Below are 19,790 nucleotides of genomic sequence, written 5' to 3'. Positions count from 1 at the left end.
ACTGAATGTCCACCACAATATTATATATTATAAATATTATATTGTCACAAATATTTATGGTCACCAGTATTTAATCTTAAAACATGTTATGTAACATAAAATACTAGTTCTGCATAGTTAAATCCTTAACCATACTTTTACTGAGGCCTGTAACAACCTCATCAACAAGTGCAAGAATGAATTGTAAAGGTGGAGGCTACATGTGGCGAAAAATGGATGAATCATGAAAAATTCTCTGAACTTTGTTTTTATCAGTTTCGGCTGTTTGTAGGAACATAACATGCAATTTTCGCTAAAAATAAAGTTTGTATAAAAACGAATGCACACATCCACTAGGCACTGGGGTCACACAGGGGAATAGCACGTAGTATCTATAGATTTAAGGTATGGTTAGGTTTTAGTAGAATCTAAACAGGAAGTTGTTCTGTATGCTGACAGTGTGACCCTCCAGAATGATAGGAAGCATGGTAGGATGGGGTTCAACTGTGCCTGAGAAATAGAAATGGGTCATCATGCTAACATGGGGGGACATGACCATCCCAGAATTATTAGCGCACAAGGTACCATAACAACAAAATATGCAAATAGGCAACCATTTGCTGTCAGGTTTTAAGACCCAACTCAATAAGAGTGTCATTAAGTGACTGAGCTACACACTCCCCTCCCATGTCACACCAAACCGGAGGTCTTCTTGAGACAAAGATAGAGACTTCCAAAATGGGGAATGGGGAGGAAAGATTGAATTTCCTTATATAATCTTGACAAGGAACTGTAACATCAGGAGATTCCCACAGATTATTTTAGTTATGTTTTAAGTTTTCTGTTTATCATTGTCTATTTTAATACTATTCTATATCCATTTTAGTATATTTTATACCATTATTTTTTGTAAAGCACTGTGACTATTTTTACTCAGATTAAATATGAATTAATCAGTTATGTGTTTGTGCTCTAATTTGGAATTTATAGCTTTCAGAGAGCTGGTTACCAGGTTTTTCTGTACATTGAGTGGTTCAGAGGGTTACTGAAGCCGCCCTAGGTATTTGCAAAACATTAAATAGAACTTGGTGATGGTAGAGAATACAGTTTTAGAGTTGTAAGGTGAACAGGTGTGGGGTTAAGGTGTAGTCACTCTGTGCCCTGAGGTAAAGGACTGCACTTGTGGGCGATCTTTCGGGTGCTGCAGGCAGGAGCAGGCGGTCAGACAATGTTCCTGCGGGACCCGGTAATCCCGCACAGTCCTACAAGGCTGCCTTCACGTTGCTCCCTCACAGCGTCTCTTCTCTTGTTCCGCCCAGGAACCCAGCACAGTTTTGGCCCATTTTCTCAGCAAAATTGTTTTAATTTAGCCACATTGAGGACTTTCGAGCATGAACTACCCTTTTAAGGTAATGCCAAAGCATCTCAATCAAGAATAGTCCATTTCCAAACCTTAATTTTGTTCCTTTTGAGCCAGAGTTGGGACTTGATTGTGTGGTTCAGATCATTGTCCTGCTACACAAGTAAACTGTACTTGAGTTTTAGGTCGCATACGGATGGACATTTTCCTTCAGGATTTTCCAGTAGAGAGCAGAATTCATGGTTCCATCAATTACAGCTAGCCACCTAGGTCCTGAAGTACAAAAGCAGTCCCAGACCATTAAACTACCACCACCGTGTGTCACTGTTGGTAGGATGTTCTTATTGAAAAATGCTGTGTTAGCTTTACGTCAGATGTAATAGGACCCCCCCCCCCCCCCCCGTCTTCTAAAAAGTTGTACTTTTGACTCATCAGTCCACAGATTATTATCCAAAAGGTCTTGCGGTGATCAAGATGTTTCATGGCAAATGTGAGAAAAGCCTCTGTATTTTTTTTTTTTTTTTTGCAACTCCATGGATGCCTTTTTTGCATAGTCTTCACTGAGGCAAGCGAGGCCTGCAGTTCTTTACACATTAATCCAGGTTCTTTTGTGACCTCCTGGATGAGCCGTCGGAGTGTCCCAGAGCCTCAGAAATGGCTTTTTATTCTTTTCCAAACTGATAGACATACCTGGGAACTTCTGGGCCCCAGCTACCTGGAGCCTTTCCTTGCGTGATGCAGCCAGGCCTGCCCACTGACGTCGGGGGCGTTCCCGGTGACGGCAGCAGGAAACATCCCTATTTAAAGGGAAATGGCCGGGGAACAGGTCCTGTCAAAACCCCGCTACCTGGAGGATTCGGGTCTTGACCCGGAGAAGCGGTGCTTCACCCAACAATCTCCGGGTCAAACCCAGAGAGCTCCCAGGTATGCTGATAGATGTCAATGACATGGTTTCTCATCTGTTCTTGAATTTCTTTAGATTGTTGTTTTTTGAAACCTTTGAGCCTACATCACTTTGCAAGACAGGTTCCATTTAAGCAACGCTTAGACTCAAATATCACAATATTACATTCGGTTGATTTAGTAACTGTCGGGGAAATTACTTTTTCAGACAGGGCCAAGTAGAGTTGGATAGCTTTTTTTCTTCTATACACAAAATCATTTAAAAACGGCATTTTGTGTTTTTTCAGGTTATCATTGTCTAATATTAAAATTAGTTTGATGATCTGAACATTTACGTGTGACAAATATGCAAAAACAAAAGAAACCCGGAAGGAGCAAATTCCTTTTTTTACAGAACTATATGGTGCAGATGTAGCAAACCAGGGGTGAAAGTTTGGTGTACATTTTTCCACATCTACTACTATTCCTGCAGGTGCTGCAAAAGATGCACAGAGGGTGAAGCATTGATGATGATTGTACCAGGTTAGAGAAAACCCTTCATTTAGAGCTGGCGATGTCAAGTTCTGCCTTTCCCTCTGTCCATGTGTCACTCAGTGGGTGGTGGTTCAACAGGATCCACAAAGTTTAAGTTCTTTGTGGCGTTTGAAGGGGACCTTCGGCAGTTCTGTCATTGTAGTTTCAACCTTACCCCAAAGTAGAAAAAAGTGATATCGGCAAGAAATTGGAGAGACTTTTTTCATCCTGGTGTGTGGAAAATATATTTTCAGTCATCAAAGCCATCTGTGCCATAGTTTCTTGAATGTATCCAAGAATCCATGATTTGGCAAGGGCCTTTGCCCTTTACACTTAAGGCACATGTTTCAGCTTTAAATGTATTTTGAATACTTACTTGGCAACATTGCATGCTCTCACCTGAAACACACAAAATTTAAAGTCATATGCCCTCACACACACACAACTTGCAGATTAGTGAATGTGCTAGTTGTTAACATGCAAGGTGAGTGCAACTCAACTGACCACTCACCTTTTTAGTGAATCTCAGCAGGGGCAGCTTTTTAAAACAAGGTACACAAAATGGCTCTGTTGTTTTGATCCTCTTTGTCTTTGTTCCATCTTGAGTTTACTAATGCAAGGAATAGCAAAGTAAGTGTTAGGAATCTACTTACCAGGAATGTGTTGCTCTTCTCTGGCTGCATACGTTGCTATTTTGCATTTACTTTTTGGTATTTTTTAATTTATACATGGGGGAGCAAAACAAAAAAATAATTCTAAGTAGAATTCTTTCAACCTGAACTATATGGAAAACTTTAGAGCTTTCCTTATACAGATTTTGATCCACATCAACAAATTTTCCTTGGGCGTCTGCATGATCTTGATCTGCCTACTTTGTTTTCTACTCTTGACATTTCTTAAGTCGTGTTTTTGGATCAAGGGCACTGCATATTTCATATCTGCTCTGGGACACAGAGGTTAATAGTAAGTTATAGCAGTGTGAGGCACACAAATCTCCTATACATTTTAAATATCTTTTAAAGAGGCACTTAGACTTGAATGCGTAAGAGCTGCATGGTCCAGTTAGAGTTTTGTATAAATCGCTGCAGATGCATGAGGGGATTCTGCAGTATCCCCCATATGCATTTGCCCCTTTTCATAGCTCCTAGCTAAATGCCTCATGATATACACACCTCCAATCAGCTCATACTGGGTAGGGTTCTGTTCAGGTGCTGCCATTGATTTCACAGGGCCACATTGAGGCAGATTCAGTGAATGAACTTTGCCCACTGCACAGGCACATTCAGACATGCATGCTATATCTTTTCGGCTGTTTGTTGGAACCAGGTGTGGTTTGACAACGTCCTCGATGTCCTTAAAGGCTAAAGGAACAGATCAAACACATTTCGTTTGACTGACACACTGGTCAAAGATAAGAAGCTGTGCCAATGTGAAGGATAAGCCTTTAATGATCTTTACCTCAGGTTCTGTTTTTTTTTCCCTCCATCAGAACAGTCTTACATGGGCTTAACTGGCATTAAAACATTTATACATTTTTTTCCAGAACAAAGGGACAAAAAAGACAGTTATATGCAAAATAAATACTTTATTGTTTAATAAGTTTAGAAATAAGCCCTTGTGTTTAGTGTAACAACTGTTTACAGTTTGTTAGACCTTACCACATACTTCTATTCTTCACTAGTCTTCTGATATAAGCTCAGCAGAACAGAACAAATTTACGACAAAACCACAAATAGTTTTCCATTTATGATAGGGTGCCATAACATGCCTGGTTCAAACAAATCTCTTATAAAACATATAGATTTATTTATCTTTCACCAAATTGCATGTGACCAGAAAACACTATAGACGACAGGGCGACCAGGTGGCCCCTTTACCCAGGGATGCTTATAAAGATGCACCATTATGGAATAATGACAATAAGAATCGCCAGAAAACAAAAGGGGAAGAAGTAAGAAAAAAAAAACACATGGTCACCTTAATGTAGCAGGAAGTCAACAAAAAAAACAAACACAAACTACAAACACTAGGGAAACAGTCCTCAAATATATAGTGTTAAAATATGGCACACCAAGAAGCCTGTGAGCTACAGGAAAAGTAATAAAAACTCTTAAATAATCTTGTGTATGAAGATGTACAGATTTCAGTGTAAGAACTTAAAAGTAGTTTAAGGCAAACGTATGGAATCTATAACACGCAACAAAATTGCTTAAAAATTATAACATAGTAAATCTTTGGAAGGCTTGCTCAAAGTGGCACTAAACAGCAGTAGAAATTAGGTTTGTTGTAAGCTCTTAAAATTGATCAATTATTGCACAGTCTATACCTCATGGAGGTCAGTGTTTGGCAATATACTGTTTCGCAGCATTTTTTTAATATTCCCACTAGCAATTAAAATGACAAACACGTTTTGGGGAATTTGAGGAAAAAGAATAAGGGAAATTCAAGTTTCAGAAGAAAGTATACATGAATATCAAGAGGAAAAACAGTACATTACTATAAATATTGGTTGAAACCTCCACAGTTCCCTTATTGGAAAAAATAAAATAATCCAAGCAAAGTGCCCAAAGGAAAACGCGCATACGTCAAAAGAAGGAATCAAGATAAGAAACAGTAGATCGTATGAGCAGCAGCATAATTCTTGTGAATTTTTGACACGGCGACCAGCTTCATCCAGGGTCTAAATGTGGAATTGCCAAAAATCAGATCATTTGATGTGACATTTCATGTAGACAGTCTAAAATAAATAAAAAGCTATATTCAATCGAATATAAAAATGTGTATGTCAATTGCAACTCCAGAAATTGTATTAAGCACTTGAGCAAGTAATATTCCAAGTTATGACTCTTAACGCACACATCATACATCTCACATGTAGTGTGCGTTTTTACAAATTACACAAACTGTGTATGAAATCAGGTCAGCTCAACCCTTCTTGCTTGATATCACTATTGGTTGTCCCTTTATAGAGCGATAGAGTTGAAATGTTCAATTCTCCTACAAACACCCTCTTAATTGATGAGACCCCGCTGTGTTGCAGAGAATAATGAAGTCATGCAGTTTACCAAATCCTACTCTAAAATACCTTGACTTGATAGTTATAGGACCCGGGTAACCTACCTTCTTTAATTACTGCTGTCATTTTTTCCCATCGAATGATCTAGTTGGAGAAGACACTGCTGCAAGAAGTCCACTTACAATCTCGCGTCTGATATCTCCAACTATAGATTCCTTTATCTGAAGCAATATAAAAAATATATATTAAAAAAATAGAAATAAAAACATTACAGAATTGGAGCCATGAATAACTTTACGAGAATTACCGATTGCAGAGGGAAATTACCAAATGACCATAACAAAGGTGGTAAAAAGCTGGAAAACCTAGCTGCCACAGTACTGAGCTACAGTAGAACAACATGTTATAAACAGAATATTGCTTTAAAAAACACACAGGTTTTGTGTTAAGCAGTATTAAAATAGAAATAAACTATACAATTTAAACATGGTCTCAACCACGCATTTTTCTATTAAACAATTATTTCATGGACTATATCTTAGTCCAGGAATAGAAAGTGGTGTATGGTATAATCCTGCCTAGAAATACAAATAAATCGTTCGTCAAGTTGCTGGACTTCGTGCAATCATACACAAGCAAAAGTTGATATGCGTGTTTAAACATAAAGACTGCATTCAAAACACATCCATGTTATTTTCCATGAACAATCTTTTTAAAAATGATATCTTATCAGTGGGGGTAAATTTAATATAGTGTTGGTAAGCATTGTATATTGTGGGTCTGTCTCTGTTAGGACTTATGTACACAAGTTAAATATTGTATACCATACTATTTATTGCATTATAAAGAAATATTCCCATTGCAAAATATTTACTTTTGGTTTATATGTGGTGCCATGTCTGTTCTAAAAATATGAAGCTGGACTCAGTTATTCAGCAACAATGTATATCCAAGGCTTGGGGCTAGTTTCTGAAATGGCAAGTTTTAAAAGAGATTTATACTTGTGTTCTTCAACAGGGTACATGCTATGGAAAAAGCTTACGAACAAGCCTACCGCCGACATAGTTAATGTCACTATTAAGGAAGTTATTTGATGTGGTTAACCTGCTTTTCAGTATTAAAAAGTATTTTGTTTGAACTTGTCTCTAACACAAAAATGCATGCATGTGCTGAAGGATGCAAACAGAACTCGCCCACAAAACAGAAGTTGTTGGATGCCGTGTTGCGCGTGGTACACGGATGGGTTTGCCCTTTGCCACTGTAGCCAAGGCAACCATTTCACATAATTACAGCTTAGAAAGGTTACACCTGAGAACTAGCAGCATGTTTTCATTGACTAAGTGTTCAAGGTTCTAGAGAAGGATTAGCGTGGGCAGCAAACTATTCACATATTTGATCAAACATGCAACCCAAACACTGAAACAGTACAGCCTTATTCTTTGTCTCGATCACATGGTTATTGGGCTGAAGGGAAGAGAAAGGCACGCTACAAAACAGTTTAGAATTATTTTTATATTACATTCTACATTTAATTATTTGCATAAACACATAGGAAACAAAATATTCATGCTAACCTACGGTTTGTTTTAGCGTTTTATAATTAAGTACACAGTGATGTTTTATCCATAGAGGCAGACAGCTGTTCCTTATATGACACAATACACTGAAAACAGAGGGGGTTTTTTTTTTCTTAATACCAAAAATCAGTGTAGTATAATTGCTGTCAAAATCCTAAATCGAGAGTTAGAATAGTTCACAAAAAATGTTGTATGGTCAGTAAAACAAAGGCTGGGAAGTTTATTGATCAACCTCTGCTCATTTACAGATGTAACATCTGTCCTTTTTTTCAGTAGAATATCACTTTAAGCGGACATTTTAGTCGCCATATGCACTTTATTGCATCAGCATATATTTTTAACTCACTATTCTGTATTGCGCTTTAGTAGAATTTCCAGATGCTCCTTACTTTTCTTCATATTTCCCAGGTCAGGACAACCAGATGTTTAGTTTTTTAAATTTATTTACTCTTGCAAAACTAGAAAGTGCCATTTGACAATGTAAATAAGTATTGGAACAACATCGTAAAGAAACAGCCTTTTCTAGTATGGCTAAAACACATTCACAGTTTACAAAATGGGCATCCAATTATACAGTGTAGAAGAAATCTACTTACCTCTCGAATTACTTGTTGCAGTTCTTCGTTCTCTTCAGCAGTCCACCTAGGACTCCCGTCCTTTTCAGAAACGCTGGGAAGTGGTTGATGTTTTTCTGCAGATCCCATCTTTGACTTTTCAGGATCTTCTGGCGTCTCCACATTTTTAAGGTTTTGTGATTCACTGGATCTCATTGGTGGGCTAGGCGTCAAAGCAACTGAAGCACGATACACTGTTTTGCTTGTGTGTGTCTGAGGTTTTGGTTTATCAATGGGATCAGAGTTTATTAAGCTTTTCTTAACCTTATGACGTGGACTTGAAGAAACAGAAGAAGAATCAGAAGCACCATGCGAAAATAAAGACTCACAATGCTCAGCATCAACACCCAGGTCTTCAAGTCCCAGTTCAGATTTAAGATGAGTCTGTTCTCTTATGAGCTCAGTAACCTATGGAATTCAGGAAGGTAAAAAAGGCATATGACATATCACAATAATGTGTTTTTTTTTGTTTAGCAATTGGATTAAACCTATCACTGAGACAGAACATGGTTTCACACGTCAGAAAAATCCTACTGCAGAGACTGTATACACAAGTCATTTAGTAGTACTAGTTAGCTTGCATGCATTGTCAAGAACATTATATGGTATAGGCATACACAAAAATCACTTGCATGCCTACAGGAATAGCCTAAGGTAGAAAATTGTGTGTGGCTGCATGCTACGCTTTTACACTATGAGCGTGTAAAAACACTCGCATCTCAAGCCGATGGCAGCACACCGAAATACCTGATCTACCGACGTAGAGTTAGTAAAGGCAAACAACCGTTCGGTAGGGTCTACATAAGCGCTCTCTCTCTTGGGTCCCCTCAACAGCCACCACAGTCTAAGTGGTTGGGCACCTTTCTTTTTTAAGCAATCTATTCTGACAGTTAATTCCATTAACACAATTTGTAGTCAAACCAAAACCGCTTGGGATGATAAACCAATGGGATACACATATAATGCCTTTAACAGTTTGCAAAACCTATACCGAATTCACTTACTGGTTCAATGACGTTCAGTGGAGTGGAATACAATAGGCTGTCTGTGCTTCTTCCACCAAACATTCCCTGCAAAAATAATAACATTATAAAACTGCAACCTTTAACACAGCAACAAGCATTTAAGGGACCGCAATGGCATTTGCTCACACCTCTCATTTTCCATACCTGTAACCGAACATAGGGAGCTTGCAATAGTCCATATATTTGAAATGGCTAAAATGCTTCATTTTTAGGCTAAGAACATTCCACTCTCTACAAAAAGCACTAACAAGTATTATTTAGATGTCTTTACATTCCAAACAAAAGCTTATTTTTTTTTTTTTTTTTTTTTTAAGAGGATGTAGATCCTTTTTCCTTCCTCAACTAAGAACACTTATTAAAACAAGTTTCCAACCATTCAGTGGACATAATTTTATAAAAGTGTGTTTGCATCAGAGTCAACATAAGAAATGTTGAAATATTATTCACCATCGCTGAGGGACGCTGAAAAGGAGAAGACGCGTGAAAATTTCTAAGCTGTTCCTCAAGCACTAGAAGCCGTTCATCCAGCTGAAGTTCAAGCTCCTGCAATTCCATCCGAACAGAATTCCTTAGACCCTGCAGCTGATCAGCTTCATACCTAAAGAAATAATTAAAAAAAAAACCACATAAGTAAATTTTATATACATTTTAAAACCAGTTGTCTATTTTACCAGCAATTTGGACACTCAAAAATTCCAGTTTTCTACATCACTAACGTTACAAAGATTAATGAAGAGATGAGAATTATAAAATACTCTTCATATGGATATTTTGAAAGTAACTGAAGCCACAAAACAGAACACAAATATTTTAGTGGGACTGTGTAGACAGGTTTTCTTTTAGTATTTTTCTGACAAACTTGACATGTTTCTTTGGGCCTCTTAACTGAAGCTGTCCTTCAATCAGAGGGCTCTAGGTTGGATTTCCAATAATGATATTTTCCCAAATTTAAGTAAGTATTTGTGGTTTTGAGCCATTAATCTTCTGTAGACCTAACGCGCTGAACAGTAATATGGACTGCTTACCTCTCTTCTTCAGTAAGGTGCTGGTACACCATGGTTTGCTGACGCAACATATTGAGCTCCAAGTCCATCATCTGGGTTCTAAACAGATTTAAACTCCTCCTCATTATCTGCAGCTCTTGGAATGTATTCTACAAATTGAGATTTTTAAAAGTTTATTACTTTCTCACTTATCTTCCATAGATTACTTAAACAGGAAAAATCCCACAAAAGATCAACCAAACAAGAAGAAAATGAAGGAAGAAAGGAAAAAATACAAAAACCTACTTCATAAAGAGGTAGAACGGATGATCTCTGGGATTCCCTGTCATTTCCACGCATGCCAGGATGCTAAAAATAAAAATATCCAATTTAAATTTATAATAAATTATATAAAATGTAAAAAAAAAAGATTCCAAACTGAACTACAGAAATAAAACCCTGACGAAAATAACTGTCACTGCTATTTAAAAAAAAATAAATATAAATATATATATATATATATATATATATATATATATATATATTATTTTTTCATTTTCTTATAAATACAATCAATCTATAATTTAAAGAAAACCAAAACCAAGTATAATATACAGTGTCTTATTGCATATTCTGGAAAAAAATGACAATAGTAAAATGAGGGTCAAGAGGAATAAGTCTTAAATTTAGTGTTTGACATGTTAAACCTTAAAAGTGACAAATGTTACAAAACTTGCAGTTATGCAAGTTATTATTATTTTTTTAATTAGTTTAGAATTTAATTTACTTCACCAGCACAGTTATCTAAAATGTAAATACAAACTGACTAGGGGGAAAAAAAAAAAGAAGGAGTGAATAGTTATTGTCATAATTAAAGTATAAATATGCTTCAAGGTTTTAATACCTGTGAAAGGTTTTGTAGTGAGCTTCTTATATCATGCAGTACTCTGCGCAGCTGCATTTCAGTAGTAGATGGGGGAGCGGTCATAGGTAACATGCAGCCAGAGCATGACCTATGAAGAGATCCATATGCAAACCGCTGAGAGAGGGGGCACGCAAATGGAGACATTACAGAACCACAGGAACCCCCACAGAAGTTAGGGACACTGTGTGTACTCCACGTTCTTGCATGTTCACACAGTGACCTTTCATGGCAGTCCGAATGAAGAGAATGGAGAGAACAGGATGACTGAGACCTGTGTGATGGAGCATGTGCAATGCAGGACTGAGACCTGTGCTGTGAACCTTCAGGTAGCCTACTGAGGCCACTTTTAAAGACCTCCTTAGACTCTGACTTGGGAGATGCCAAAAGTGCTGATTCAGAGTTAGTGTTTCCATCTTCATTTGGTTGTTCACTTATTTCTTCCTCATTTGGTGTATACTTGTAAGAAAACGATGGAGGACTACAAACGGTTGCCTTCCCTGATGTTAACACAATGTTTACTTTTGATACTACCCTGACAGGACTAAGCAGCGCAGATGGCAAAGACTGCGTTCTTCTTAATGGGTAACCTGAGCTTGCATATTTGTGCCTGCGTTTCAACAAGTCCTTCGACGAAATCATGCTTCGCCCAGTTCTTGTTCCAGTAGCCTCAGAAGAGCTGAGAACTTTCATCTGAGCCCTTTGTAATGCTACATGAACACGTTCAACAGAACAAGAACTCGCTCTTCCCAAGTCAGACTTCGTATGGTCGTAATCTGAAAAACAGTCCATTGATTCGGATATGTGATGGGTTGTATAAGGAGTGGCTTCATATTCATTGCTTATTTCCATCTCACTATCGGCACTACATTCTTGTCGTGACCCAGAATCATCTTCATTGTCACTAGATTTTATAACCTCAGGTGGATTTATCTGTGGAGGCTCAGTTGGCAAATCTGCTGTGTCCATATCCCTCTCGCCAAAAAACATTTTACAAGCAGAGATATCCCTTGGTGTCAAGTACTCGTCATTCTCAATGTCACTCGACTCTAGCAGGTCTGTAGTTTTTGGCGACTCCGATATTACAGTGTTTTCACTGTCACAACTGTCTGCGCTACTTCCCATGGCCTGCAAAGACTCTTGAAGCTGAAAAAAAGAAACATAATACAGAAATCACATACAGTCTAACGTATACAGAATATATTAGTTTAAACAGTTATTTTTTCACATAAGACACTTCATATATGTTCCTGAAATACGGGAATCTATACTTAACCAAGTTTCATGTGTTCAGTGGACAGGTGGAATGAAATCCATATTTTCTCAAAACTATTATTTTAACACATGCATCTTTTTTTTCTTGCATGTTTTCCTGTAGGTGCTATGTCATGCATCATTCAACAAATAGAGCTTTTGTAAAGGATGCTGCAGATTAGAGGACTGCATTGGGATTGGGGTCCCACAATATACCTGCGGGTCCCAGTAATCCTGTGCACTCCCGCAAGGCAGGCAGTAATGGTAAAAAATTCAGCAGGATTAAGAAAAAAGTCCCACGCAAGGCTCTACTGCAGATCATAGATGCGATCGATGCCGTTATCAAATTTTCATCAGATGGTGTATGTATGTATGTATGTATGTATGTATGTATGCATGCATGTATATATATAACCCAATGGCTCATTGTATTTTATGTATGCGAGATACATTCTTACACACACATTGTATACGCAAGGATCTACAAAGTGTTTTGTTACAAATACATATGCGTTATTTTTTTTTTTTTTTTACTTTATATAGATTTGCTAATCCATTCAATTCACAAAAGCTATATTACACCTATTGTGTAACTACAATTCCCAATATGCTCACCCAGGCATGGTCCTTTTCTATTAGGATGCTAAGTCAGCAGATAAAGAATACAGCTGCTACCCCTACCATATGCAAGTCATAGAGATGCAGCTGTTACATTGGTTTGGTTACAGAACGCAGCGGTGTCTTCACTATAAATATGTCTGGCATGTGCATATATGAAAGGAGCCATTCCACATAAACAGTGTTTAAATCTGAAACACACATGCATCAGTTCTACAGACAGCAAAAGTTTAAACTGTTTTGTGCTATAGCATTCCCAAATATTTGACATAACTAATCGTAAAGCAGGCATGTAAACGAGTCTTACAGTGGTGGATGCAGCTTTTTTGAAGTTATTTATCAGTGCTCTATCTTTACCACAACTGAAAGTATTTGAAGGCTAATTTATCAAGATACATACACAAAAGATATACATTTTCTGAGAAACTAGTGTCAGTTTTTATAAATCCCCTCCCCTATTCTATGTGGCCCTAAGCAGCATCTTAATCCGATTATATGGTATCACCATACCTGCCATTTATAAACACACTCAATATCCTACAGCCGCCTTAAAAGAAAAATATAAGAATGAAGACCATTTTAGGTATTAGGCGAGTACCAGCACAATGTTAGTGTGTGCAGTTTACACTAAAACAGCCAAACTATTTCAACGGATAACGTACCAGGTATATCATTTTATGACACACCTAGAAGGGGCTAATAGGACATTTTTAATAGGATCAGATTATATATATATTTATAAAAAGAGTTCTAGTTTGGCACAATATGTTTTCAGGAAGCTAAATAATAGCCATTGTATTTGTTCTACTTGTTTTATTTTAGCCATTTATCATGCTGCCTGTGGTAAACAATGAAACCGTTTAGTCTGGTCCACCTAGGCTGACTTATGAAAGGCTGTGTAGGAATCGATTACGTGCGTAGCGTGATAAGGTAGACAGGAGCATGGCTCCGGGCGAGTAGGAGGGACAAAAACGCTGCGCAATGCTGGAAACGGGCTGATAAGGAGGTGAACTGAGGCACAAAAACACAAGAAAATAAGAAAAGAAATCTGGTGATGTGTTGGAAGAGATGGCTCCAAAGAAGAAAAGCTATAACCCTAAGAAGGATAAAGACAAAAAAGAAGAACAAATGTAGGACATCAACAACCTCTTCTTTTTCACCCCAATCATTGAAAGAGACTAAAGCAAGAAGGAAATAAAGACTCAAATAGCACTCTCCAAAACATATCAGTAGAATTTTTTTTTAAATTTATTTATTTTAAAAAGAGATCCTAGATCCTCATTTAACAAAGCTTAAGTTGAAGATCAAAAAAGGCACTCTAAGATCCATGAGCAAGATTGGAATAAAGCTTTGTATAATGTAAACCAGTGCATCCATGGCTTGACCTTGGTGGAGAGCCTCTATAAATTATATCAAGAATGGCCAAGCTTTATACATATTTACCCAACACTGGTTGGGGCTGTGGTAAGGAAGCAGCGACAAATACATTTGTGGTGAGGAGGTAGAAGAGTTAAAAAATCTCTGGGACAAGGCAGCAAATCTAGTAGGAGAAATAGGAAATATTCAGAGAAAGATGCACCCAAAGGCAACTCTGCTGATAAAGGCTGGGCTCCTCCAGACAGACTAATTGTTTTGCGGCTGTAAAAATTTTAATTGCGAGAGGATGCAACAAAATAAGCGATTCACACTTTCGCCGTTATAAAAGCAATTACTTTGGCACTTTAAGACGGAGAGAGGAATAATCTGGTAGGCCTCAATAACCGAAATAAACAAATCAGAAATAAGATTTGTGAAGTAGTAAGTGCCTTTGGCTAATTAGGTTCATGCCAACAACACACTTCTTTTATTTCTTCTTTGCGATCTATGTGGCACAATTATTACACGCTAGTATTATACGCAGTAACAATTATTATTTATATTTCCAGTGTCTTTTTGTATGTTAAGTATACTTGTTATGTTTTGATTTAATAGTGAAAAAAATATATTGTGTTGGAGCAGGAAAAGTCACCCAAAATGGCAGACTCCAGTACCGCAGATAAAGGAAGTTTATAGGAACATGAGATAAAACCAGGTATTTGTTATAGGATTTCCCACCTGTTTTTGTCATTTTATTGAGCACAAGAATACATTTTAATGCACAAAAACTTAAAGCACATAATGCTTCTAACTCATGTTTTAGATGTGACGTAATAATTCTTACCTGAGCCGAATTCATTAACGCACAGTCTCCGGAAGTATCTTCAGCAAATCCACTGCTATCAGAATGCTGGCTTGCAGTTCTCAGCAGATCTGTAACGAGGAGAAAAAAGCTAATCCTCTTCAAAGAGTTTAAATCTTATGTACCACTAAACACAAAGATGTCATACGTGGCCATGCACACGAGGAGGAAAGACAAAGTACCTGACCCCCCCGTCAATGTTCCCTTTAAGCTGTGCAGCATTACATTTATCCATACATACACACATATAGCCACTCTTAACGCCATACATGCATTCACCCACTCTAAATACAATCAATACACGTTAGACATTGGGGGAACCTTCCTTGATTAATTTATTTATTGGACTGAACAAAGTAGCTCAACTTCAAGTATAGAACATCTTAACTAAATACTTAACTTCATAAACTGCATTTATATCTGTATTATAAAAATAGAGGGAACATTGCATGACCCACCCCAGATATTCTCTAATAATATCACCTTCTTCTGCCTATGCCCCTGACTTTGTAATAATCCACCCCCTCCCAAAAAGAAAGGAAAATATTAAAATAAAAAAACAGGATAAACAGATATATGTGCTCGATCTCAACAGCAGATTTCAAAAGAAGCATCGCTGCAATCTAGAAAATCACAAACTACAGTGGGAAGGAGACAGATTCTAGATATACAGTTACAGCCTGAAAAGACATACATTTGTATTAATTCATGGCCGGTTTACACTTGTTCATTGGAAGGCGTAGAAAGAAAGAAAACAATAGCTTTAAAATTTCGAAGGTGAAAAAGCATTGAAACACACTTTCATGTAAAAAAAATACATTACCTTTGCCTATTTTTTCAAGAGTTAACCGACTTATCGAAGAAACATTGGGAGGTTCTTCCTCGGAGCTCTGTAACTGAAACGATATGGTTTTACAAGGGAAAGAGGAAAAAGGTTAACCATATAGCAGGATATCATCTGCCAATTCATTGTAGTTATTTCGAGTTCTCATAATGCTGTTGCTAAGATAAAAAGTATCAGAGCTTTCCAGAAGGTCTTTCTTCCAAAAAGCATGAAATATTAGTGGAGAATGATAAACAGGATCAGACGGACAGTACACTCCAGAAGCATTCGAGCTTCCAGGTTTTAACTTGGAGAAAAAAAAAAAAAAAAAAAAAAAGAATGATATGATTCATACTCAGACTTCCTTTAAAACAAAGATGGGATGTTGTTTAACTATTTTGGCAGCAATCAGCCGAGAAACTGTAAAACGTATCTGGCAGATATGATAATAAACCCATATAACGTGCCACTTAAGGCAAATGGTAATCCCAGTGTTTTGAATCATCATATATAGTGGGAAGAAGAAGAAGAAGAAGAAGAAGAAGACAAACGCATAGGAATCATGAAGTCTTTGGTATTGGAAATAGTTTTGTAGTCATTAGGGTGTCTAGTCGTTAAGAAAAAAAAAAAAAAGATCCAAAGTATTATCTATAACATTCTTACATTTAGGAATCACTGTACTTTATAATGTTAGGTATAGTTTATCATATCTGTATTGTATAAATAAATAGAACTGAAAACATTGTTATAAATCTAACTACCATGAGATGGCAGTGTAAACAAACAGATATACAGTATGTTGTAAGGGGATTTTTACATTATTCCATACTAAAAACCTAGAACATTTACTTTTGGTGGTAAACTAGCAGATGGGAAACGTTAAAAAAAAAAAAAAAAAAGCCCCAGAAAAATACTTTCATATTATCCCTTAAGAATGACAATGCAAATGTATCAAACCAAATTGCTTCTCTGTGCATAAGAACAGGACATTGGTGACAAAATAACTGAAAATATATATATATTTTTTATTAATGTCTCCCCACACTCTTACAACAAAACAATTCTCGAAACTTAAATCATGGAAAACAAATAACCCATATCAACCATAGCCCGGTTTTATCTCATTTTGTTCCATCAAGCATCCTCTATTTGCATACCTAGGGGTCGCCACTGTATTTAGTTGAGATACATTGGGTGACCATCCCTGCTCAAACATGACTCAGATTCTTTAGGGCAAAGTTAATAAAGTACATTCCTCCATAGACTTTCATTTGTCAGTGCCCAGCTCAGTAATTAAGACTGAGTCATTCCATTACTTATCACAGACCGTATAATAAGGAGTCAGGGTGTTTGTCTGGTACATTGGGCTACGATAACAGAACTAGAACTCATTTGCGAATTGCCAATATGTAGCTTCCTGAAAACATAAAATAAAAAGCTTTGAGGGGGCTGATAAATGCCTTAGTTTAGCAACACATTTAAGACATTGGTGGGAATAGGCTAGTTTTCGGTTTAAAAAAAAAAAAAAAAAAAAAAAAAAAAGAGGCTATGGTAAGTGGACATTTTCATGCTTTGAGAAATTTTTTTTCTTTATAATCCATTTTTTCTAATAGGATATATTAGTACCAAAGCTTTAAAAATAAACCAGATCTTTATTGTGAAGATTTTGAAAGCATCTATTCAATCAGCCAAGCAGAACCAACAGATTTGGTTTTTACCAGCATTTTGTTTGGAGAGTCCAGCTCATTCACAAACTAAATATATATACTGGTTTAAAAAAAAAAAAAAAAAAAAAAAAAAAAAAAAAAAAAAGTTACTTTAAACAAAAAGGTAGTTAAAAAGGAAATGTAAGCTTATCTTAAATTTGCAGCAAAACACATGGCATTGATGGACCAAACCCATTTCAAAACAAAACAAATGACATTTAAAAGTTCTGGGAGAAAAAAAAAAAAAGTTCTAAAGGGAGAAGTCTTCCTTTGTTTAAATAAAATGTGTGTGTAACTAAACGTCTGTTTCCTGTCACTGTGGTGTCTACAATATTTGAAAAATAGAAGATAGAATTTATTAAAAAAAAAAAAAAAAAAGAAACATAAAAGGATAAAAATAGTAAAAAAAAAAAAGTAAAAAAAAAATAAAAAGAAGTTACGTTGTGGAATTTGGGAGAATAAAAGACATACAGTCCATAATATAGTAGAAGCTTTAGCAAGCCCAGTTCACCTAGCATGGATGACAAATTGAAAAGGAATAGTATCCCTTTAGCCTTGTACAGACAAAACATTTCAGCTAATAAGTACAATTTGAACGTGTGCGTGGCAGATCTACTCAATTTGGTTTAGAAAGCCATTATTTAACACATTACCAAATACATTTAGGAGTTGGCACACTTCTTAGGAAGGGTGGAGGTATGGTTAAGCGTAGATAAGAGTGGAGAGAGCAGGAAAACAATGCTCAAGAGCAAAGTGGGGAACAAGTGGGTGGCAGAAGAATGATAAGCTATTCATACCCACAAGGCTGTCATTTCCACCCACACATCAGTTTTAATTGTATTTTGGTCTGACAAACCAGTTTAAAATAAATGACTCATTCAAATCTACGTGATAATCCTGTGTAGCTTATGGCAAAATGATTAATTCTCACAGTACTGCTGCGACTGCCCAGAGGTTTTGAAACTGCTAAAACCTAATCACGTTGTGTTTGATCAGCAGACTATAAATTGAACCCTTTCCAATATTCCAAAAGAAAGGCATATATTTAGTTGAAGTGTGAGAATGTTTATCCAAACGGGTAAAGTGAAATACGGAGAGACGCAGGAAAAGGCCACATATTTACATTGGGGCATTTACAAAGAAAATACTACATCGATTCACAGCACGACGCAAACAAAGCTAAAATCAGTAGCATGCTTTGTGCCTAAAACAAAAGGTAAAGCACTTAAGCAGTTAATGAAACACTGTAACCACATGCACATTTTTATAACACAATTTGATTGGCAAGGGTTTTACGATCAAGTACTGCCACTGTCTTGGAGGAACGCCGGTTATACCGGCCGTGAAATAAATCATATGGTTCTATAACCTGGGTTATATATGTATAAAAGCTAACACTATCGAGAATAAAGCAGGCAAACATGAATCAATGGAGTCAATTAGCACTATATTACTAATTTCTATCTTTTTTGTTGAGGCAAATTGCATCTCCAGTAGCTAAACATCAGCATTGTTTAAAGGGGACCTCTTAGTAGGTTCCGGTTAATAGCATAGAATATATAGCAGACAGGACAAGTCACATATCAAAAACGGCAGACACCTGTTTTCCACTTACGGTCTATAAACCATTGCTTTCAATAGAACATCTCACCCAAAACCAAACATTTAAATGTTATGAGGCTTAAGTATTTTTTATTTTTAGCTCACTGGAATTGTAACTTTTTGAAGATATGAAAACCGCCAACGACATTGCTCTTCTGTTTCTCAACTACTTGTATCATTCACTCTAGCATAGATCTACTCCCGCTGTAACGTTATTCTAAAATACATCCTTAAGCAAGTGGAACTCTTTACGGTACAATTCTTCCCTGAAATTTCACTAAAGAAGATCAAACAAAATAGATACAACATAAAAGAAAACCACATGCAAAACCATGACAAAACTCAGGTTTTTCGTCATGTCATTGAAATGACAAGGAAAGTTGATTTTATGTATAAACGAAGTGGACAGTTTTATAATCCATCCACCCATAAAGTACACAAAAGGCGCATTACAGCACTTATGCAATGTAGCAAGTCTGTTTTCTAGGCTTGCTTTCTAGGTTTAACTAACTGTAAAGCAGATTGAGAACAGGTCAAAGAATGACTATAATATGAGACGCAGCACCCAGGGCAGTAGCCACTTGGATTTTGGCTCAATCACGTCAAGTATTTGAGGTCTACATTTCATAAGATTTGTTAAGCTTCAAGTACTCACCAACCAGGACAAGTGACGCAGC

The 19,790-nt window shown here is 36.8% G+C and overlaps 1 protein-coding gene across 2 annotated transcripts in view; it reads right to left on the bottom strand.

Moving 5' to 3' along the window:
* Nucleotides 1–5,703: 5,703 nt before the first annotated feature.
* ITPRID2 (ITPR interacting domain containing 2) overlaps nucleotides 5,704–19,790 on the bottom strand; it is a 34,114-nt gene continuing 20,027 nt past the window's right edge. The window contains exons 10-18 of one of the 2 annotated variants that reach the window (XM_053471941.1): nucleotides 15,806–15,878; nucleotides 14,965–15,053; nucleotides 10,875–12,038; nucleotides 10,277–10,339; nucleotides 10,013–10,140; nucleotides 9,435–9,585; nucleotides 8,967–9,032; nucleotides 7,945–8,370; nucleotides 5,704–5,992 (exon numbers count right to left, since the gene is read on the bottom strand). In XM_053471941.1, the coding sequence (XP_053327916.1) occupies nucleotides 5,894–5,992; nucleotides 7,945–8,370; nucleotides 8,967–9,032; nucleotides 9,435–9,585; nucleotides 10,013–10,140; nucleotides 10,277–10,339; nucleotides 10,875–12,038; nucleotides 14,965–15,053; nucleotides 15,806–15,878 (2,259 nt within the window). In that variant the 3' untranslated portion in view covers nucleotides 5,704–5,893. The remainder of the gene's footprint in view (nucleotides 5,993–7,944; nucleotides 8,371–8,966; nucleotides 9,033–9,434; nucleotides 9,586–10,012; nucleotides 10,141–10,276; nucleotides 10,340–10,874; nucleotides 12,039–14,964; nucleotides 15,054–15,805; nucleotides 15,879–19,790) is intronic. The other variant, XM_053471942.1, reaches the window with a different exon arrangement.

Source organism: Spea bombifrons, chromosome 7 (genome assembly GCF_027358695.1).
Source record: "Spea bombifrons isolate aSpeBom1 chromosome 7, aSpeBom1.2.pri, whole genome shotgun sequence".
NCBI classification, from domain to species: Eukaryota; Metazoa; Chordata; class Amphibia; order Anura; family Pelobatidae; genus Spea; species Spea bombifrons.
Note: the sequence above shows the minus strand (reverse complement) of the source record. Positions and strands in the feature narration are given on the sequence as shown.